The sequence below is a fragment of the Sceloporus undulatus genome, chromosome 7 (genome assembly GCF_019175285.1).
Source record: "Sceloporus undulatus isolate JIND9_A2432 ecotype Alabama chromosome 7, SceUnd_v1.1, whole genome shotgun sequence".
Classification (NCBI taxonomy): Eukaryota; Metazoa; Chordata; class Lepidosauria; order Squamata; family Phrynosomatidae; genus Sceloporus; species Sceloporus undulatus.
The window spans coordinates 49,128,802-49,151,720 of record NC_056528.1 but is presented as its reverse complement, the minus strand read 5'-3'; the positions used below and the strand labels follow the sequence as shown (position 1 = coordinate 49,151,720).

The 22,919-nt window shown below is 43.5% G+C and overlaps 1 protein-coding gene across 4 annotated transcripts; it reads left to right on the top strand.

The window, feature by feature from the left end:
* Positions 1-8,362: 8,362 nt before the first annotated feature.
* Positions 8,363-22,327, top strand: C7H8orf48 (chromosome 7 C8orf48 homolog). Of its 4 annotated transcripts, none has more exons than XM_042480470.1 (6): positions 8,363-8,467; positions 9,094-9,350; positions 12,199-12,327; positions 17,830-18,077; positions 18,749-18,901; positions 21,411-22,327. In XM_042480470.1, the coding sequence occupies exons 2-6, from the start codon at positions 9,122-9,124 to the stop codon at positions 21,528-21,530; spliced, it is 879 nt and encodes a 292-aa protein (XP_042336404.1). In that variant the 5' UTR covers positions 8,363-8,467; positions 9,094-9,121; the 3' UTR covers positions 21,531-22,327. The 4 variants fall into 4 exon arrangements, with proteins under 4 accessions (XP_042336404.1, XP_042336405.1, XP_042336403.1 ...); XM_042480471.1 differs by lacking the exon at positions 8,363-8,467 and adding an exon at positions 8,879-8,924 and having other exon boundaries at positions 12,202-12,327; XM_042480469.1 differs by lacking the exon at positions 8,363-8,467 and adding an exon at positions 8,879-8,924.
* Positions 22,328-22,919: the final 592 nt, after the last annotated feature.

The window sequence follows — 22,919 nt, the reverse complement described above, 5'->3', positions numbered from 1 at the left end:
ATGTATGCACCAAACCACCAATAAAGATGTGTGTCGGGTTTTTGTTCCGACCTTTTGAAATGGTTTGCTCTACTCTTTGTAACTTTGCTATAGCTGATGTTTGGTCCAAAATACATCCAAGGATTATTTCTTTCTATCTCAGTCTCCACTTACGATTTCCAGACTTATAGGTGACCCATGCTTCTTGAACTTATCCGCTTTCACCTTTTTATCCTGTCTTGCTGATCATAAATGGGATTTTGGAGGCAGCTGCTGTTTCCATTGCCTGCTGTAGGCAGAAGCACATGGCTATAGTAAGATTGGCTGGAACAGAATCTATCCTTTCCCCAAATGCCTTGAGTCCCAATATTGGGGAGAAAGAGGGATATAAGCAAATAATAATAGGGATAAAAGGAAATAATAATGATAATAATAATAATAATGCACTGTTTACTGCAAACACACTGCCTGACACTGCTAGTTGTTATTATTATACTTATGGTGACCCTGTCATGGGGTTTTCTTAGCATGTTTCTTCAGAGGAGGATTGCCATGGCCATCGTCCGAGGCTGAGAGAGTGTGACTTCCTCAAAGTCACCCACTGGATTTTTATGCTCGAGCAGGGAATTGAACCTGATCTCCAACACTCAAACCACAATACTATGCTGGCTTTTTGTGGGTTTTTTCAGGCTGTGTGATCATGCTCTAGAAGAGTTTATTCCTTCTAGAACATGGCCGCACAGCCCCCCCCAACCCTATAAAATCTATGGATGCTGGCCATGAAAGCCTCCGACTTCGCTATGCTGGCTGCCTCCCAGTGCTGATGCTGCTAATAAAATCTCCATCTAGACAGAGGACAAGGACAAAAGAGCTGAGTGCAAAAACGACTCTATAAAAAGGGATTTCTTTCTCGGAGGCTTTCTTAACTGAGATACACCTGCAAATGCCACACATTAATTCAAGGCATCCAAACCTCCATTCTTGACAAGTCGATCTGCAAATGTTGCTTTCTCTCACATTTGGATTTTAAAAAACACCATATTTTTCCCCTGGTGGCGCAGTGGTTCAATGCCTGTACTGCAGCCATTCACTCAAAACCACAAGGTTGCGAGTTCAAGACCAGCAAAGGGCCCAAGCTCGACTCAGGCTTGCATCCTTCCGAGGAGGAAGCTAAAATGAGTACTTGCTGTTCACCGCTATGATCTTTGGAATAGTGGTATATAAATAAAACAAATTTTTAATTAAATTATTATTATTATAAAAGGAATCGGTGAGTCTTTGGAAGCAGCAAACGAGCGTTTCATCCATTCTTGCCATAGACCATTTCTTCTATTGCAACGTTTCCTGTGCCCAAGTTTGAGAAATGGTAGAATCAAGGGTTTTTTAAAGAGTAGTTTTTGTGCTATTTCTTTCTTCCTTTTCCTTCTAGCCATCAAAGTCTGCCTGCTCTCGCCTCTTTCCACCGCATGCTGCAGTTTAAAGGATTGCCCGGCCTCCTACCGAAAACATTTCTTAAGATCAAGACGACAGCGAAGCCGGCAGAACGGACTATAAGACCCTTCTTCATGCTTTCGGCATGCCTCCTGACAAACCTCACTTGCACTTTTTCTTTCTCTCAAGAGCTTGGAAAGTCAAGGCATTCAAGAGAAATGTTGACCTGACGTTAACAAAAAGCTCCTTAAAGCCCAGGAAGGAAGGCTGTGGATTAAAGAGATGCCGCTGTGCCAATAAAGAGGGGAGCAGCCGAATGGTTCGGCTCTTCCAGGAAAGCGTCGTTTGCACTTTGGAAAAGTGTCTGCCTCTTGGAAATATTTTACTTTTCCTCCTTAGGTAAGCCTTGGATTGTTACTTCTGTTTACGGTCTCAGTCTCACTTACAAGTAAATCGGCGCACAATCCGAATCTATGGGTTGATTTGACATCAGAGTGTGGCTCCTACTATATTTGCCCCTGTAAAATAACCCACTTGTGGTTCCCATTCATGAATGAATTGATCAAAACGGACCTGCTCCAGCCGTCTGAAGGACAAATTTAAATCGATTCTGATCTGCATCTGGTTTACACTTGCGCAGAATCGATTTATCGAAAAACACGTGGAAAACACCAGCATCAAAAAGATGCAGGTTAAATAGGTCTAGCTCACGGTCTCCCTCTCCAAATGGCTTCAGCAATTTGGTTCAAGTGGGAACCAGGGTCATTTGAACGGGTTCAAACCGATTTGCGATCTGGTTTAATAGGTAGTCAGAATCAGGCTTAGGAGGCCCAAAGGTGGAAGTGCTGCTATACAAAACAGCGACTGGTACAACTAAGAAAACATGGCGGCGCAGCTGCGTTGGCCATTTTAACAAATCCAAACAAAAATCCATCAGCGATACCTTTTATCAGCCAACCAAAATGCACAATAGACTTGTTGCAAGCTTTCGAAGCTCCATGGCTTCTTCTTTGTCATGCAAGATGTTACAAACCAACCAGGAGAATAAGAAGAAACACAATTGGAGATGTTAGATGCTTGCATGGCAGCATACCATCTTTACTAAGGACTGAAACAACATGCAAATAATAACACACAAAGAATTGCTTTCATTTCTGTTATTAAGAGCCAGATAGGTTATTGCCAGGAACTGGAAGAATCCTATAGCATCCATCTTAGACCTTTGGTATGAAAAGGTTTGGAAGTGAGCACTATGAGAAAGATGAACATGACGAGTAAGACGAGCAAAAGAACAGAAATATTATTATTATTACTAATAGTAGTAGTAATAGTAATACCTTTGAGGCCACATAGTTTCCATTTATTCCTTACATGAATCAGATTAATGAGGAACAAAGTCATATCCCATCGATTTACGTATGCTTCCATTTGGAAAGGCTTAATCCAATAGATACGAATAATCGTAGGGGGATTTGCTTTGCATTTCAAGAGCAGGTTAACATAAGTTGTGTCCTGTGTCCCATGTAAGCATTTTTCAATGTTTTTGTGCTGTTACCTTTTCCATGTAATTTTTTTCTTTATACAAAAATTAATTGCATTAAAAAAATTAAGAATAAAACCAGGAGTAGATTGGCTGCCTTCCGTTGACGCGGAAGCCACCTGCTACCACTAGAGAAGGTGGTTTAAACGCCCATTGAATTAATTGTTGATCAGGACATTTTGACGCTTAAGAGGCATCCTACGGAGTTCAGAGACGTACTCAGCAGCAACAGCTTTCACTGTTGAGTAGAGAATGGCCTTCCAAATCAAACATGTCCCCTCCATTAGGCCACAGACCATTGAGCTGCATCCAGCCAAAGGCCTCCTTATTGCTTTATGTGACATCAGCCAAAGCTATGATTGCAGCTTGGCATAGAATCATAGAGTTGGAAGAGACTGCAAGGGCCATCCAGTCCAACCCCCTGCCATGCAGGAACTCTCAATCAAAGCATCCCCGACAGATGGCCATCCAGAAGGAAAGCATAGCTTCCCCTGCAAATCTCAACAAGCCATTCAGCAATCATGGGTCGGATGAGACCAGCCTGCAAGGTGTGCCAGATTGCCTCTATTTTCAATGTCTGGTTATGTAAAAACAGCAGCCGCGGCTGAGACCCTGCATCAGGCGATACATTGCAAAGTCCTCCACATAGGAAATACCCTTCCAACTTTAAGTTTCTATGATTCTATCTTTATGAATGTTTCCTGACCTCGCAACATCTCAGCCACTTATAAAGTTCACAGCAGGCTCCGTTCAAGAGCCAATCATCCTAAAGCGTGCACATTTCCACTGCTTTTCCAGGTCTGCATCACATTATTCCCCTCTTCTCCTCGTCTCTTTTACAAGCCGGCTCTCATCTCTTTGATGAGATGGAAGAAATTGCTAGAGCCGCCGCCGCTCTTCGTCTCCATGAAAAGGAAGCGACGCTCCCATCGCTTCAAAGCATCACTAACGGAGAAGCCGACACACATACGCACGCACCCGCAAACGCCAATTTATGGAAATGTATTCTATCCTCTTGGATAATTTGACACAAAGAGGATCCTGCCAGGAAACCCAAGGAAACTATCAGTAACTGAGCGAAGTTCTGGGGGGGAAAAGAAGCCATCATTAAAAGGAAAAGGTTTGCAACTGCCTGAGTTACAGAAGGAACTTGAAAAAGTCCCAGAATAAGTCTTGAGAGGCTCTAATGGGATGTATGCGGTGTAGCAAACCTAGCAGTGAATCTGGTTCTGAAAATAACCCTGTTATCTTTCCATCCTTGGCGTCCTGAAGCAGAATTTAGTGACAAGAGCACATGTTTTGCATAGGGAAGACCCCCATCCTGGGGTTCAAACCCCAGCATCTTCGCTTCAGTTTGGAAAAGACGTCTGCACAAAACTCTGGAGCGTTGCTGCCAATGAGCATAAGATGGTCCTGGACTTCTTCAGATGCATCCCCTCCAACATTTCCTGGATGAAAAGTGGAGCGCGCATGGCCAAGCAACATCAGAATGTGGTCAAGGCATTAAAATTTATGAATGAGAAAGAAGAGATAAGCCAGGAATGGCTGCAGCAGGTTGCTTTTGCCTGAGTCCTGGTGGCACACAGTGGCTAGATGCCAATACTGCAGCCATTTGCAATCACAGGGTTGTGAGTTTGATCCCAGGTCCACTCAGCCTGGCATCCGTCCGTTGGTCACTAAAATTAGTATCCTGTTTGTTGGGGGCATCATGCACCAGCCTTTATTCATGCTCAGCAAAGTCCCTCTTGAACACAGCCATGAGAAATCCTTGATCCAGTTTCTCCTTTAACCCACCAGCCCAACTCAGGGGTTGCTATCTGTTGCATCCCTCCATTTCCATCCTTTCTTAGCAAAATCTGCAGTAATGTCAAAAGGACATAATGACTTGTCCCGAATGTTAACCCGAGAGCTTATTCTGCCATGTGAGCGAGGAAGCGCATGGTTTCTTTTTAATGCACTGAATGCCGCCGCTGGATTTTTTGAACTCTGGGAACCTGCAAGTCTATTTGCATTATAATGTATCCAATTTGGGTGTCTTTGTGCCTGAGGATGTGTAATGAGAAAGAAACATCTTCTCATTGCCGGGAAATGAATCTCAGAATGAAGAAGTGATCATTTGGAGTTTCTAGTTAGGCCAGAAGTCTAGAAACCTGGACTTTGCCGCTTTTACCCCAATAATATGAACATGGACCATCATTTTCATATTCTTATCATTCGGTTTGCATATTTCCATAGCAAGCACAATCCTATCTGCTCAACCTCTGTCTATAATTTTCCAATGGAGGAGATCCCATCATCTTTCAAGGGAGTCCAACTCTTACCACCAAGTACTTCTTCCACACTTTCAACTAATGCACCCATATTTTCAACCCATATTTTCCTCCTCCAACCAATGCTAAAGATCCTTATTTAAGACTCGGTTTAAAAGCTTATCCTTGTTCAGTTTTAGACTCCATTTCAGCACTAACATCATTATCGGAGTGAAAGATCGTGCTGGAAAAATCACACTTTCTCTTTTCTGTCTTCAAGAAACACTTGAATTGAAGCTTTGGAACTAAGCAAAAATAGGTGTAAAAATAACAACAGCTACAAATCTTAATTGTTTTATAGCCCTGTTTGCTATGACTTTGTGTTTTCAGGGATATCTTATCCAGCTCTCACTCATCTTGCAACAGATACTATTAAAATGTCATCTGCATGCATGGTTTTTTACTCCGCCGAGGGTTAAATGCAGAACAAGCGAAAGCAGAAAAAGTGAATGAATGGGAATTGAAGCCCTTTCTCAAAAACACAGCCAGCTCCTTGAAATTTGCATATCTCAAGTCATTTTAAATGCAATATCCTCCTCTGGCATGATAAATAGAGACCAAGAGTAACTTGGCAGCGCTTTCTAAAGCGATGTCGATAAGAATATCGGTCCGGTGATTTATTTTTTTCATATTTCAATTATCGTTCTTATAAATGAGCTTTGAAGAATATATCAGTTCGCTTTAAAACGTTGATTAATTCCTCCGTTTCCTCGATCAGTAGAAAGCAAACGAGGTTTTATTCCAAGATTAGCTGCTTTGCAAAAGACAGAAATGGAAACCAGGATTGGGTTTTGGATTGCTGCATCCTAGTACTCTATTAATGGAGGCAAGCTTTATTTTTATGTATTCATTTTATTTGTTTATATCCCAATAATGGGACTCAAGGTGGCTAACAACATATTAAAAACAATATAAATGGGGAAACTATTGTTGTAGAGTGTGCTGTGAAGTTTATGACGACCATAAGGCAAACCTATCATGAGCTTCTCTTGGTAAGCTTCTTCAGAAAGGGTTTGCCATTGCCATCCTTTGGGGATGAGAGAGTGTGACTTGACCAAGGTTATCCAATGGGTTTACATGTCCAAACCAAGATTCGAACCCTGGTCTCCAGAATCATAGTCCAACACTCAGACTGGCTTTCATGTATTTCTATAGTACACTCTAAAGAATAGGTAATGTCCCCAAATTTGAATTTCATTATACATTTTGGAGGACTACAGCTCCCAGCATCCCCTAGCCAGCACAGCCACTGACTTTTCCAAGCCCTAGCAAAACAGTGCTGGGAAAAATGCAGTCTTTCCATCCATGCACACTCACAAGCATACGTTTAATAAGATGCGCATGTTGCTAAATCATAATAATGGGGAACCCGTGAATGTTTGCCCCCGGTTTGACACGCGACGGATATTTTTAAATTTCACCCGACGTAAAGTTGATGAAACAAACTGCTCTAAAAGCTTGTCAGAGCCTCTCATGTCACGGCTCTGAAAGCACTGTTTGGAAACAATTTGGGGACATTACCGCTCCTGGCGCATCTTAATATCCCATGACACATCCAGGCCGGTGGGTCCATTAGCACTTTCAGGGTTGGCACATAAAGCAACTGTTGGCTTGCAAGAACGATACGCATCAAAATATGAACATCTGAATAGTAAAAAAAAAAAGGGGGGGGGATATTGTTAGTAACTGAGCTTGCAAACCACAACACTGAGCATGAAAACCGCCCTTGAGGCTCATGTAGGAAACCTCTGGCATCTTCTGGGAAGCCTCATGCCCCCCAAAATATCCTGATTTATCAGGGGAAATGGTTTAATTTTTGTATTTATATATTTTTAATGTTTTTGTATTGTTTTAAATTGTATTGTTTTAGATTTGCTGTGCGCTGCCTTGAGTCCTTATATTAACCCCAGTGTGATAAACTCCCTAGAGTTGGAAGACACTCCAGGGCCATCCAGTCCAACCCCATTCTTCTGCCATGCAGGAACTCTCAATCAAAGCATCCCCACTGACAGATGGCCATCCAGCCTATGCTTAAAGACCTCCAAAGAAGGAGGTCCACCACTCTTCCTTGTCAAACAGCTCTTACCATCAGGACGTTCTTCATAATGTTGAGGTGGGATCTCTTTTCCTGTCGCTTGCACCCATTGCTCCGTGTTCTTGTCTCTGGAGCATCAGGAAAAAAGCTTTTAAAAATTTAAAATTTTATTTTGTTTTGGATTTTGAAATACCTGTATTGGCATATACAATCGGTCCTCCATATACACAGATTCCTTATATATGACATCCTTTAAAAAATATGAACAGGGCTATCATATCACCTCTTAATGTTCTCTCCTCCAGGCTAAACATACCCAGCTCCCTAAGTCGTTCCTCATGGTGAGGCCTGACCAAAGCAGAATACAGCTTCTGGAAGCTGACGTCCAAAACACTTGGAGGACCAAAGTTTGGGCATCATTGCATAAAAGGCTTGGTTCAACCAGCCACTCGGTTTTCCAATCCGTATTCGAATCACGCCCATCGTTCCCATTACAAAAGGGAGCAAACGGACTTGGATTTTCTTGACCCATGTTCTCGTTCCCTTTGATATTTCTCCATTGTATTTTGAGGCACTTAGGTGCTCTTGAATATTGCTCTTCTCCTTCTAAAATGCTGATTTGGACACCTGTCGTTTCCATTCGTTTGCCCCGGATCTGACATGGCAGCTGCAAAAAGAACCGCTTTAAAAGTGGTGTCAGGATGACCCGGGTTATCCACCGCTGATTCAGGTTTTCACTAGAGAAAATTGGACGCGGATTCAAATGGGAACGACTTTCCTTAAACTAGGATCGGACGCAAGTTCAAATGGGAACGATGTCCCTATAATCCGATTCTTGATTCGCTTTATAGCCCAGTGGGAATGGGGCCTGAGATTGGTTGTTTTGAATTTGCAGTAGAACAGTAGACCTAATATCAAGAAACAGGTGTTGCGAAGTGCGAGGGTTGTTGCCCAAAGGAAAGGGAGAACTGCTGAGTTAGAGAAGGACTGCCAAGCGGAACCTGAGTGCGTTGGCAACATGATCCAGGGAAGGGGGGAACGTAATGGAAGCGACTCCCGTCACGTTCGGCCGGTGCCATGGCAACGCAAACGGCCTGCGGGACGAAACAAAGCCAGGCTAGAGTTGTTTTGAATTCCAGCCGGATTTAGATAATGAATGCCAGCTGGGTTTAGGTAAGAAACTCATCGGAGAGGGAAGGGAAAAAAGAAAAGGAAGGATGAATGCCTTGCACTTTGGAACAGTGATGGGGGAAAGCATCTTTGGCTGCGTCCACACTGCAGGAAAGATCCACCTTGACACCGTTTTAGCTGCTGTGCAATGAAGCAATGCAGTTTTGTGAACTATTTAGCCTTTATCAGAGAGATCTGGAGCCACAACAAAATGCAAATCCCAGGCTGCCACGTGGCAGTTGAAGTGATGTCAAACTGGATTGTTTCTACAGTGCTGAGATGCACCCTGGATCTTTAACTGCCCTGGCTCAGTGTTAGGGAATCCTGGGAACTGTAGTCTATTGTGGCCCCAGAGATTTCTGACAGAGAAGGCTCAACGTCTCACAAAACTACAGTTCCCAGGATTCCCTAGCACTGAGCCAGAGCAGTTAAAGTGGTCTCAAACTGGATTATTTCTGCGGTGTGTTTTGGACCCTTGATTTTGCCCTTTTATATAAGGGACACTATTTTGCTATGCCCTTGTAATTCAATGGGAGTGGAGCATCCACGGATTTTGGTATCCATGGGGGATCCTGGACCAAAGCCCAGCGGTAATTAATTATAATTAATTTTGCCATTGTTATTTTTAGGTGAAGCCTGCGGTGACCAAATGGACCGATGGCTCCTTGGACTTATCTACAAGAGCAGATGGAGCTGAGCTGGAACCAGAGCAACTCTGTTCCAGACTATTCAGATGATACATTCACATCCTTCAGCGAAGAAGAAACCTGCAGAGACTATGACAATGACCCATTTGTGTCTTATTCCTCCGGAGAGGACTCGAAATGGCCTGCTGAGTCGGATCTGTCTGAAAGCACATGGCAGTCATTGAATCCAAATGACAAAGGTGTGTTCGGCTCACTGTACATTTTGTCCATGTCTTTGTGCAGCCTTGCAATTATTGGGAAGAGGCTTAGATCAGCAAAAACACAAAAGGTGGCGGAAAGAAAAGAAAACTGCATGAATTTTGTGTGAAATAACAAAATCCTCTAAATGTGCCAGAGTGTCTGATACAAGCAGGGTAACATTGCAACATGAAAAGCATGATGTATTAGGTAGGAGGGGGACAAGTGTAGGTTGTGATATAGCAGAGGTAGCTGAAACATGAACAATGTTATTATTATTTGCCATCAAGTCTGCTCTAACTTATGGTGACCTTCTGAATGAAAGGCCACAAGGAGCACTGGTTATGAATTGCTCTGCTCAGGTCTTGCAAACTCAATGTAAGCTCTGGAAAGTGGTATTACTGGTATTATTCTTACTGCTTTTGTCTCTGCAAGGCCAAATTTTAAAGGGAAGCAACCATTTCCTACCACAGCAAAGCCTCTGGCAGCATAGGTCCATAGGAGCTGCAAAGATACCCAAAAGAAGCCACATGTGCTCCATGGAAAATTTATGAAGCATTAGATCTTTCCATGGGTTTTCCTTCTACAGGTTGAGTCTCCTTTATCTGGAATTCCAAAATCAGAAACATTCCAGAAACCAAAACTTATTTCCATTGGTGTCCAAGATAGTGACACCTTTGCTTTCTGATGGTTCAGTGCACACCAGCTTGCTTCATGCACAAAATTATTTTTAAAATGTTGTATAAAACCACCTTCAGTCCATGTGCATAAGGTGTATATGATACGTAAATGCACTTTGTGTTTAGGCTTGGGCCTCTTCACATTGCATTGCAAATACAGGCACAGTCGCCCCTCCTAATTCGTGGTCTGAGATCCACGACCTTGAATATCTGCAGAGGGGCAACCTCTGCTATTTTCAATGGCGCGTGCGCACACAGTCCATGCACACAGGGATGTGCCCCTTTCAAGACTATGTGGCTTGAATATGCACAAGTCCCCGTTTTTGCGGGGGGTCCGGAATAGATCCCCCATGAAAACGGAGGGCCAACTGTATTCCAAAATTTTAAAAAATCCCAAACACTTCTAGTCCCAAGCATTTTGAATAAGAGAGACCCGACCTGTAGTTTAAAACAATATGTGTGGATAGTGTGTGCCCTGTTTTAAAGTGAAAGCGTGCTCCCCAAAGCACCCCCAGTCAGGGCAGGGTTGCCATGTATATCACTATAAATTGTCCTGCACCACCAACCCACCCACTTGATGGATCTGGAGGGGCAAATGGTTGTTTCTACCCTTTGTGGGTTTTGAGAGGTCGTGCTGTGACTAAGTGCAGATGATCCCTAGCACCCTTTTGCTGGCTGACAGCTGTGGGCAACTGATGCTCTTGAGCTTTGGCAGTTGCCACGTGGGTGAAAATAAGACTGTAGGAGGCAACTAATATAAGAATCAAATGACAGCTCCTGCACCCACAGCAGCTTCTGTCTTTTGTGGTGTCCCTTCACACCAGTGCATTAATAATGGCTTGATCAAAGATGACGAGGAAGGCTCTGCGCAGATTTTTCTCACATAAGCCCACTCTTAGTTCGTATCGCAGAGCCAAACTGTTCAGCCCAGGCTGAGAGTGGCTGTGTCCCCATCTGCCATAGCAATGGGGAGATTGGCGCAGGCCAAGAGTTGGCAGCTATTCTGGGTAAGTGTCAGTACTGAACTGGCTAACAATAGCAATGGCAATAGCAAGTACCTTTCTACCCCACTTACCGATGTACTAAGCCATTTACAAAGTGTAAGCTAGTTGCCCCATTTTAGGGATCCTATGCTAAAATGCAATTGTAAGGTTAATTCTGACATTGTGCCCTAAAAAGTTCAGTGAAGCTTAACTCTCAAGGAAGAGTGCCAAGGATTCATGTTTGATTGGAAATAGCTTCCATAGTATTTACTGGAACTTTGTCTTGGGTCCGCATGCTTAGGGGCTGTATAGGCTGCCCCTTTTAGTGCTAGATAGGGGCCGCAACAACCACACGCCACGGCCCCGATTTTGCCCTTCCGTGGCGCAGAAAGGAGCCACAAAAAGCGGCTTCTTTCTGTGCCATGGAAAGGGCACCATAGCCACTGGCCTTGATGCAGTGCCAGAGGAGTGCCATGATGCCACCCTCTGTGTGGTGCATGGCGCCATGCCAACCTGGGGGCAGAGTTGGGGTGTGCGTTGTGTGGACACCACATCTCGACTCTGTCCCCAGACAGACCTTAATGGCCGATCTGTACAGCCTCTGTATCTTCAAGGGTAGACAGCGTCACTCAGGGACTCCACCTGAATGTAAGGGGTGCACTGATGCAGTTGGTAGACCAGACTTGGCTTTTAGGTGTCCTTCATTGACATCTGTTCATTTGGAACCATGTACCATCATGCCACTTACAAAGGCAAATTCAGATAACATTATTTCCCCCCAAATGGCTCAAAATTATTCAAATCAGTGCAGATGAAAAACTAATAGTGATTAAAAACCATATAGTGTCTCTTGTGCACACACAAACACTCAAACATAAGTCAGCAAAGTAATAACAAAACAGCACTGTGCACCATTAAAAACCCATCACAGTCAATTGCTGGAATAGCAAAGTTTTTACTCACTGGTTGAAGGAGATAAGAAGACAGCCTTCCTATGGAGGGAGTCCCAAAGTCTGGGAGCAACTCCAAGAAGGTCCTCTCTGTTGTATCCACCAAAGAGCCTGGGAAGGTAGTGAGACAGAGAGAAGGCCCTCTCCTTAAGAGCTTAGAGACACAAGAGGCTCATATATAGGCATTAATGCTTTCTCAATACTGCATTCATACAACCCCTTCCTCTTTTTTAAAAGTAGTAGAAAAGGTGGAATTTTTGGATCTGACAGCGGCAGAGGAGCAGTTAACTAACAGATGGATCAGTCTTCTGAACACCAACAGAACCACTGCTGCAGTAGCCAGATCTGCTGTTAAACCACCTAATGGTGAGCTCATATTCATTGTCGATTGTAAGCTTGTACTTATGGTTGTGGGAATGGATGCTTGTGTAAAGATCTGTGCACCAACCTGTGGCTATAGAGTATAATGCTCATGCAGAGAGACCATCCCTGATACTATGTCAAGGGACTGTCACTGGAATGTCCCATACCCTGTAATCTTTAAGTCCAGTCAATCAGTCAATGGAATGGAATGGCCCCATATTGAAGCTGAGACTCTTCTGCATGCAAAGCACATAGTAAACTGTGTTCCTTGATAACTTGGGATCTTTGGCCCCTTTTATATTTCTAATTTGATCCTAAAAATCCTCTAATAGTAATAGATTCGGAGCGATAACTCATTGTAAAGTATGATCTCACCAGAGAAGGTGAGCTTATCTATTTATTTTTTCTGGTCTTGCCTTTGCAGGTTTTCTTTGTCTTTGGCCCTTGACTCAACTGCCTCAAGAGAGGTGGCTTTTGTATGGTACAATGTGACCTTCCTCTCTTTTGGTTGCTGATGATTTTTTGCATTTGGTTGCCATAGCATCGGAGTGCTTCCCAGGTGTATGCACACTGGTTCTTGCAGGGCTTCCAGCAAAGTCTAGAATTGCCTTTTTCCTTCCATGATTGTAGGGAACCAGAGAAGAAGCTGATTGAAGGATAGCAAAGATGGCAGCTTGGTTCACTGACTAGAATAGGTTGCATGGAATATACTTCAGTTGCAGTCCTCTTTGGCTCAGTGTAGAGGGTCCACATTCAGACCTAACCTAGGCTGACTGCTTCTGAAGCTCCCCACTGTGAAGCCATCCCCTGCTTCATGGGGAACACATAGGATTGCAGAAGTGTGGCCTCGTAGCCAGATGCGAAATGATCACAGTGGTGCAGAGATGTCTGGAGGACCCCAATGGATTTTAGTACTGATGTCATCATTTTGTGTCTGGCTATAGGGCAGTGGTGGCAAACTTGTGGCACAAGTGCCAGAGGTGGCACTCAGAGCCCTCTCTGTGGGCACACACACCATCACCTCAGAACAGAGTTCGCCAGAGTTTGTTACTAGAAAGTCAGAGGGACATGGCACTTTGCAATAAATAAGTGGGTTTGGGGTTGCAATTTGGGCACTCAGTCTCCAAAACATTTGCCATTACTGTTATAGGGGAATGCTTTTGCAATATTGTTTGTTCTCCATGAAACAGGGAATGGTGGTGATGATGGTGGGTTTCAGAATCCCTTCCTTCAGTTGGGGGCTATGGGGGCTTTGGGTGCTGCAGAAAGAGGAAGACAAGGCCATCCTTTGCAGTGTCCCCAAAAGGACATAAGTGAAACTTAAATGTATATATGCGGTGTAGTGGATTGAACATTGCACTACAGCTCTGGAGACCAAGGTTCGATTCCCAGCTCAGCCATGAAACTCACTGGGTGATCTTGGGTAAGTCAATGCCCTCAGCCTCAGGGGAAAGCAATGGTAAACCCCCTTTGAACAAATCTTGCCAAGACAACCCTAGGATAGGATCACCTTAGGTTGGCCATAAGTTGGAAATGACTAGAAGGTGCACAACAACAATAACAACAACAACAAAAAAACTTCAGTGCTAATACTGAGCAAATGAGGGGTTTTCATTGAGTGAAGACAGCAGAGCTGGTTGTTGTAGAGATATAAAACGGCAAAAGGTTTGCTTTTTGGAATACACACACGCACACATTGCATAATTTCAAGGCATGGATACTTGAATCCATGGACAACAAATCTGTGGATACAGAGGGCTAATATATGACCCACTGGATGATTTTGGGTAAGTCAGTACTCTTAGCCTCAGGGGAAAGCAATGACAAACCTCCTCTGGACAAATCCTGCCAAGAAAACCCCATGACAGGCTCGCCTTAGGGTCGCCATAAGTCAGAAAAGACTTGATGTCACGCAACACATAGACATGTGTCACTAATAATATGCCAGCCTCTGTCCACTAAAACCATTTCTTTCTGGGTTCTGCTTCTGGCCAGTGAACAAAACCCTTACTTTTAACCCATTAGGATCTTTACGGAAGTGCTTTTGGTCATGCAAACCATCCTATTGAGATCCTTTGTCAGAAATGTAAGAGCACCCTGCCTCTGATTTCTGCTTTCCTGAGCCCCTGGCAGATGCTCTATATTAAGTGCTATATTTGGGTCAAGCAATATATCCTTAACCATCCCAGCAGTGTCTTCAGGCTGCCTCTCCGAAGGCAGAACAATAACCTGCATGAAATAACCGCGGCTGCTTTTATGTTCCGAAGTCCAAAAAAAACGTTATCTCTTTGAATTTAATAAAACGCCGGAGTCCGCAGCTATGGGAGCCTCTCACAATTTGTTTTATCTACTTGGAAAAGGGATCGGAATAACTGTTTAATCGTTTTTATGCATAATTGAAGATTAGCTGCAGGATAATTAAGGCCCGCTCTGTAAGCTTAGGAAGATGTAACAATTTGTCCGTTTGAAGGATTACTTTTCAGGTGATGCTGCAAAAAAGCTATAATCCAACTTTACTGTAATAGTGCCAAACTTGACTTGGCTATTGAGGCACTCTCAAAAAAGGCATGTTTGAAGTCCCTCACTCAGGCTCCTGAATCAAACGGGGGAATAAAATCTTGCTGACAAACCCCTTCAATTAAACCGGAGTGGTTTGTAATATCTATGGAAATGCTCTGCAGTGTGGAGTGTTCAATGTACCCCGTCGTGCCTTTTTTCTTCCCCCATTTCTGACTCTTCTCTGGATTTTTTCCTATGTCTATCCTACATCCCAACCAGCCAGCATTGGGTCTTTTAGGGTCTCTGGGGCATCTCCATGACACTATTGTTTAGTACACTTTTGTCCTGTCCTGAGCGATTGAAATGCCTTTCCTTAAACTAGGTTGTTTGCTATTGGATCCCCACTCCTTTGCATTTCCAAGATCCCCACAGCTGAAATATGCCCCCCGCATATTCAGCTCTCTGTAACTGAATTGGCTCATCCAGCTGAAAGAGTTTCCCCATCCTAGGCTGCATCTGCCTACAGAAGTAATCTGGTTTGACACCACTTTAACTGCCATGGATCAATGCTATGGAATTTTGGGGATTGTCGTTTGTTATGGCACCAGTGCGCCATTCTGGTGCCACAACAAATTACAGTTCCCGAAAGTCCATTTGGGGTGTATCGTGCCCATGACTTCATTGGAAGCAACCATGCGTCATTGACTCTGGAGTAATCATCACCGCTGGCAGGTGGGTTCCTCACAGAGAGAGACACGCTGTGACATTTAAGAGCATTACTCTAGGCAGCAAGTGCGCATTCAGGCATATCTAGTCCAAATATGGATAGGGAAGTGAAGGCATTTTAAACAGAGGAACTGTTAAGCTCACTCATGTGCATAGCTTTGCACTGAGCACCATGGATCTTCTTGTAGGGCATGCATCTCTTATATCAGCAGATGCAAAATGGCCAGCTGTGTACCTGAACCACAACATCCATAGGAGAATGCACTGACTGTGTTCATTGTACAACCAATTTCTTGTTTTAATCGAATAAATTTGTTGATGTGCGTTGCCTTGAGCGCATTCAGGTGGGCGCAAATGACACGGAGTTATATCAGGTGCTTCGCCGTAGTTTTCCCATATAAGGAGAAGAAGATCTCCTTTTATCTGTATCCACAGATTTTTTTATTTATGGATTCAAGCATCCACGGTTTGAAAATACTGGCAAAAATGTACAAATTCCAAACAGCAAACCTTGATTTTGCCATTTTATATAATAAGGGGCACCATTTTACTGTGTCATTGTATTTAATTGGACTTGAGCATCCACTGATTTTATTATCCTGGAACCGCAACCTAAGGCCCCACTGCATTGTATTGCTTTCTTTGCATCTTGGCCCCTTCCCTTTTCGCTCGGTTGTTGTTGCGATGCTGTTTCAACTTGTTTTTGGACATTTGATGTTCGGTTCTATTTTTGCATTCTCAAGACGCACACCCAGAGGACTTAATTAAAATGCCGCGCAGTTTCCTAGCACAACAACTCAGTTAAGTCCTGAGCTGTCTTTAGGTTGAATGTCTGACAATAGCAGAACTGGAGAAACAGAGGCTACTCCATGTTTTAGGAATGCAAGCTTCTCTGCTGTCTCCCTAGTTGTATGGGGAGTTGCTAATGCTTTGCGTGTATTTTCCTGGTTGATTTCTATAGCTAGGGCTGAGTGCATGTGCAGCACTTCTTTATGAGAAAGAAAAGAGGGACTAGATTTAGTTATCTCTTCATCCCTTGGTGAGATATTTGCAAAGATTTGGGCAAATCCAGAGTGTCTATACACACATAGCCCCCAATTGCTTTGCACATGTTTTGCTGGATTGGTGTGTCTTTCCTAAGAATCACTTTGTTTAACCATCACTGATACCTTTATTGGCCAACCGAAATGCACAATATACTGTATATATTCATGTATAGGTCTAGAAATTTAGGTTAAAAAATTGACCCCAAAAACCTGAGTCGACTTATCCATGGGTCAATGTAAGTACTGTATTTTAACGCATGCGTGTGTGTGTGTGTGTGTGTGTGTGTGTGTGTGTGTATACGGTGAAAGGCAAGAGTTTAATCTGCCGTGGAAGCATTGACCCCCTTCTACTCTGTCATCCATCCAGCCTTTAGTAAGTGCACAAATAGTTGTACCTGCTGGGATCTAGTAAGTTCTTTGCCATCGTTTTCCTTTCCTTCATCATTTACATCATTCATTACACGCCCCTAAGTTTTGCCCTCCATTTAGCCACAGGTCATGTCAAAATCCATAAGTTTGGCCCCAACACTTGCCCTCAATTTATATATGAAGTCGACTTATAGTTATATATAAGTTGAGGGCAAGTGTTGGGGTATATACGGTATTTGTTGCAAGCTTTTGGAGCTCCATGGGCTTCTCCATCAGGCATCGAAAGCTTGCAACAAGTATATTGTGCATTTCGCTTGGCCAAGAAAGGCATCACTGATGGGTTTTTGTTTGGATTTGTTAAATGGCCAACGCAGCTACCCCTGAAAGTTGGTTTAACCGAGTCCTTATTAATGGCATCCTAGACCAAGACAATCTGGAGTTTATCCTTCTGACATTTTCATGAGTTTTGCTTTCCTGTAATGTAATTTCTGCTTAAATAGAGTTAATTAGGCAATTATCCGAAAGCGTTCAAATTACTGTCTTGCATTAAGAGTAATCTCTGTGTCACTTGTATTTACCGCATTTCCATTTTCTCTTAATCATCGCAAGCTCTTCTCCGGCGTCAAGCATTTCGTGGTTCTTCCGAAACACATACCTTTCCCCCTTTGGTTGCCATATCTTTCCTGATTTGGTCGTCATCTATTTCCCTGTGTAGAGGGCCATATGTTTAGTCCTTGATCATAGCGAGTGCCGAAAGCTCTCATGCTTTGAGAATACTAATCTCCAAATAACAAGTTGCACAGATGGGAAGCGGATGCTGCTCTTCCTGCCCTTCAAATAGTAATTGATATTTTTTGTCTGGCAGGTGCAGCACCGACACGGATTCCTGAGGGATCTGAGGAAGGACTGGGCGCTCTCCGGTCTTTTTGCGCCACCAAGATTAACCGGATCTGTCATCCGCCAACTTTGGCACCAAAGAAGAGGAACAAGCATCATGATCAGAGGCACGGACGCACTTCAGAAAAGCCTCTGATGTCCGATGTGAACTGCTTTGCCCTTGATCAGTTAGTGAACAGACTCCATCTGAGAAATATCAAGGAGACTATGAAGCAGGTACTAAAGGACATGGCAAATACTGGATGGTTGTTGTTGTGTGCCTTCAAGGCGTTTCTGACCTGTGACAACTGAAGGGCAGGCCTACTACAGGTTTTCTCAGCAAGGTTTGTTCAGAGGGGGTTTGCCATCACTTTCCTCTGAGGCTGAGAGAGTGTGACTTGCCCAAGGACATCCAATGTGGTCTGATTCCCAAAACGCTTTAAACTGGATTGCAACTTGGTTTGAACCAGTTCAAACGATCCTGGTTCCCACTTAAATTGATTTGCTGAAGCGATTCAGTGAAGGGAGCCATGCGCCAGACCCATTGAACCTGCATCTTTTTGATGCTGTTTTTTTCCACATCTTTTTCACCGAATTGATTGAACGCAAGCATGAACCAGAAGCGGATCAGAATCGATTTAAATTCGCCCTTCGGCCGGCTGTAGCCAAATCATTTGAATCAATTCATTCATGAATGTGAACCACAAGTGGGTTATTTTGATGCCAGAAAATGTGATCAGGGCAAGTGTAGTGTAAATCATGATCCGATGTCAAATCGATCTATCGATTCAGATTGCACACTGACTTATCTGTAAGTGGGAATGAGGCTGGGTTTCCATGTCTGAATGGGGATTTGAACTCTGGTCATCCAGTTCAAAACCTTGGTTAATTGTTGTTTTGCTCCTCAGTTAGCGGAAATGGAAATACATCAACCCTCGCGGTGTCCCCATTGCACCAAGAAGAAAGCGGAGTTGGCGAAATCTGCTTTTCTCAGACGAAGAAAGGCCTTGATGGAAGGGGCTTTGCTCCAAGAGAAGCTGGAAGAACAGATGTACACCAGAGTAAGCGAGAGACACCCTTGCAGCTTTCCAAATGACTCTGCAGACTGTATTGCTCTAAATCAGTGGTTCCCAACCTTCCTAATGCCGTGACCCTTTAATACAGTTCCTCATGTTGTGGTGACCCAAACCCATGAAATTGTTTTCATTGCTACTTCATAACTGTAATTAAATAGGTGTTTTCCAATGGCCTTAGGCGACCCCCATGAAAGGGTCATTTGACCCCCAAAGGGGTCCCAACCCACAGGTTGAGAACCACTGCTCTAAATCCAGTTGCTAGTCCCAATTAGAGTAGCCCCATTGAATCAGTGAGATTTTCGTAAGTATTAATTTTAACATTCGGCAGTCGATTCGGTGGATCTGTCTTAGGAGTTGATCACACGAAGGGGATTGGGAGTTTATCCCATGAATATCCTAGAAAAAATTGTGTAATTACATGTAACGATTTCACGCGACATCGCACCAAACCTGCCGTTAAAATGGTCACAAAGAAGCATCCGACTCGCATCTTTTTACTTTCGGGATTTCAGCAACAATGCATTGCCGGTATCACTTTATTTGTGCAATTGCATGTGATAATCGTTTGAGCAATTACTCACCATTTCCACCTTATTTGCAGGATGCTTCAAATGCGCTTTAATCTCTTTTTAATGCCGAAATTAGCCCCGGTGTGATAAACCCCTTAGTTGGGCCTCACTACCAGATCTAGGGATCCAGGGATTCACAAACATTTGCTTGAGCTGAGTGTCTATAATGCATTGCCTTTGGTTGCAAGACTGAATGCAAACAGTGATTTCAGTATGAAATCGACTCAACAGTTTCAGAAGAAATGCTTCCACGAAATGCCTCTTTCCCTAATGTTATTTCTTCAAACCATTTCAGGACATTTACGTTGGGAATATATATATATTGATTGGGTGGGTTTTCTGGTGCTTGTTTCCTTCCAAAGGAGGCCAGCCTGCTTGAATACAAAAATAACCCCATGCAGACGGAGAGTTGTGAATGATTTATTATGCTCCCTTGGAGAATACTGGGCCAACCGTAGCCAGGGTCACCACTACAGAGTGGTTTATTTAGTGAAGCTGAGGCATAGGGGCACTTTGCTTCCCTGTCAAATTAATTCTCTTCCCTTGGGAATTGAACTATGCATCTCCGACTATGGGTCATTCCTTTCCCACCGCAGCCTTCCAAAGAAACCAAGGCAATAGCAGCGCAAAAGGTCTCAAGCAGAGAACAGAGAGATGCCCAGCTGCACCACGCTCTTGCTTTTCTGAGGTCCAAATCGCACTTCGGAAACAATCCAGTTTCACTGCCCTGGCTCAATGCTAGAGAATTTAGGGAACTGGGACATCTAACCTTCTCCGTCGGAGAGCCCTGGTGCCACAATAAACTACAATTCCCAGGATTTCCTAATAGTGAGACAAAGCAGTTAAGGTAGTCCCAAACTGGATTATTTCTGCAGTGTGTTCTGGACCTTAAGAGCGCAATCCATGGATGTGCATTGCAAAACTAATTATTGGTGAGGATGAGGATTATTTCCAGACGGATGTATATAGAATTGTAACATTGGAAAGCGTTTCAGGATTTCCTCTAAGAACACTTTAAAAAAAAATAAAAACCCGCTATGCTTTCATTTCTTTTAATGGTTAGTTTTAAAATTACTTTCGAAAGAAGTAACAATAGTTTGAGGCATATTTTCTTGCTGCAGATATATAGACCTGGGTTGTTGGGGGGAGGGGGGTTGTAATAAGATGGCTCCAAAAATTAAATTGCCCTTAAGTAAAACAAGGATATTTGTATTGGACGGGGTATTACTTTGGGAAAACACAAGTGTAATATAACAAAAGAGTAACTTATTTAGACTTGCTTGTTGCACTCGGTTTGTGGAAATGGTTTGTTAGGTCAGTTCCCCAGTTTGGAAGTGGAGAAGTTAAATGGAGACAGCCAAGGAAACCATATCCCTGCATTTGCAAGATCTGCAGAGCCATTAATAACAGGGTGACTTGGATGACTCTCATTCATAGGGTCACCATAAATTGAAGTCATCTCAATGGAAATTAAAGCCAGCCACCTCAAAATGGTAACAAGAAGTCATATGAAGTCACTTATGGTTGCCACTTTGGGGGGGACTTGAAGGAAGATAGAGCAGCGGTTCCCAATCTGTGGGTCGCAACCCCTTTAGGGGTCGAATGATCCTTTCACCGGGTCACACATATTTCCGATGGTCTTAGGAACCGAGACAACACAATTTTATGGTTGGGGGTCACCACAACATGAGGAACTTTATTAAAGGGTCATGGCATTAGGAAGGTTGAGGACCACTGAGATAGAGGAATTTGGAGGCATGGCGGGAGATGTAGAGGTAGGCGAGTTGGCCTTTGTGCAGATACCCATCCCTGGTATTGAGGAATTGTGGCTGCATTGACCAGCGCCATACAAGCTTATTATTAAAGATCTACAAATAACCGCTGTCCAAGGGGAAACATCTCACTTTCTATCTCTTTCCTTCTAGGATCCGCTCACCCTCATTGGAGAAATACACCAAACGCTTCCCAAGCTTTCAGAAGATCCAAGAAACGTTTGGCAGGAACTGAACAAGAGAGCCGTGCAAGGAAAGTGTGATGCCTCCTAGTTGTCTGTGGGACGTCAATCCAAGCAGAACAAATAGGCTGAATCCATGCAAACCTATCCACGAAGGGGAATAAAGCCTTTGTGATACTGGCAAGCGGCTGTTCTCTGGGTACATCCATGTTGCACCGTTGGGTCTGGTGCCGTGTTGCAGTTCTTCATCCTGTCCCAGTGCAAAAAAAAACCCTTAATGCAATATGTAACCTTTCTCTTTCACCTCAAATTACGGAAAGGGACTATTATTATTATTATTATTCTGGCAAGGTGCCAGTATTGTTTTTTTGTCAATTTCCTTTTGTGACCCGAGAGCCGCTCGCAGCTGCTGCTTTCCACCTGTAAGGAAAACGAATGGTTCTGTTTTTCAAACCAAGGAGGTGTAATGATTGGGTTTTTCGGCTGCACCGGCGCCTGCTGCCGCTTGTTAAATTGAAAGCCCGGTAGATGAAAAAGGGTAAGGATGGGGAGCGAGGAACGGCAGAAGGGGTAAAATAGAGTGTTTGAGACTGCTGCAAACAATGACAAATATGTATTGGAATTAATCCGTAACCCTGAGGATCCCAAGGCACCAAGCGGTGATATTAAATTAGGAATGTCACTTTGTGGATGCTGGAGCAAGAAGAGAATTGAAGCAGCTGACGGAACTGTAATAAAAATGTCCAAACGCTCTTCTTGCGTTTGCTATTTGGATGTCGATGACTGGTTTGGGGGAGTTATACCCTACAAAGTTTATGATGATATATATCTATATCTGTATCTAGATAGATAGATAGATATAAATATATCATTTATATTGCATTTATATTTTAATTGCTTCACTTGTGTTGTTATTAACTGCCTTGAGAATATGACCAAAGGCATTGGAAGCATATTTATTGGAGGAAAGCAAAATAAGCCACACAAAGAAAAGAGGTTTACAACAGCGGTGTAAATAAAACCTCTGTTTTCCTATAAGGTGTGTAGCAGAATCAGAATGATGGCTATGGATTGTTGCTTCCGTCTGCATTGCATTTGTACGGCTCCAACCATGGATGGATACCAAAGCAATGATTGCTAAGAAGTAATGGAAGGAACATGGGTGCATCCCTAGAACAGGAGCGGGGATATATGTGCTGATTCTCAGCATCCTTCCTAACTGGCTTTACTGACTAGGGCTGATGGGAGTTGCAGCCGAACAAACATCTGGAGGGCCGCATGTTTCCTTGCTTGAGAGAATGAGGAACAATTGAAGAGATTAAAGTTCCAAGGATGAGAAACCCTTGGGGGCATTTTGTCACATTTTAGCCCCCCCCCCCCGGGCTTTTAGACCATAGAAAGCATGGAGAAAATGCCTCCGCATCCTAGAGGGCATTTATTAGAAAGGTGTCTGAATTAGAAAGGTGTCTTGATCTTGGTA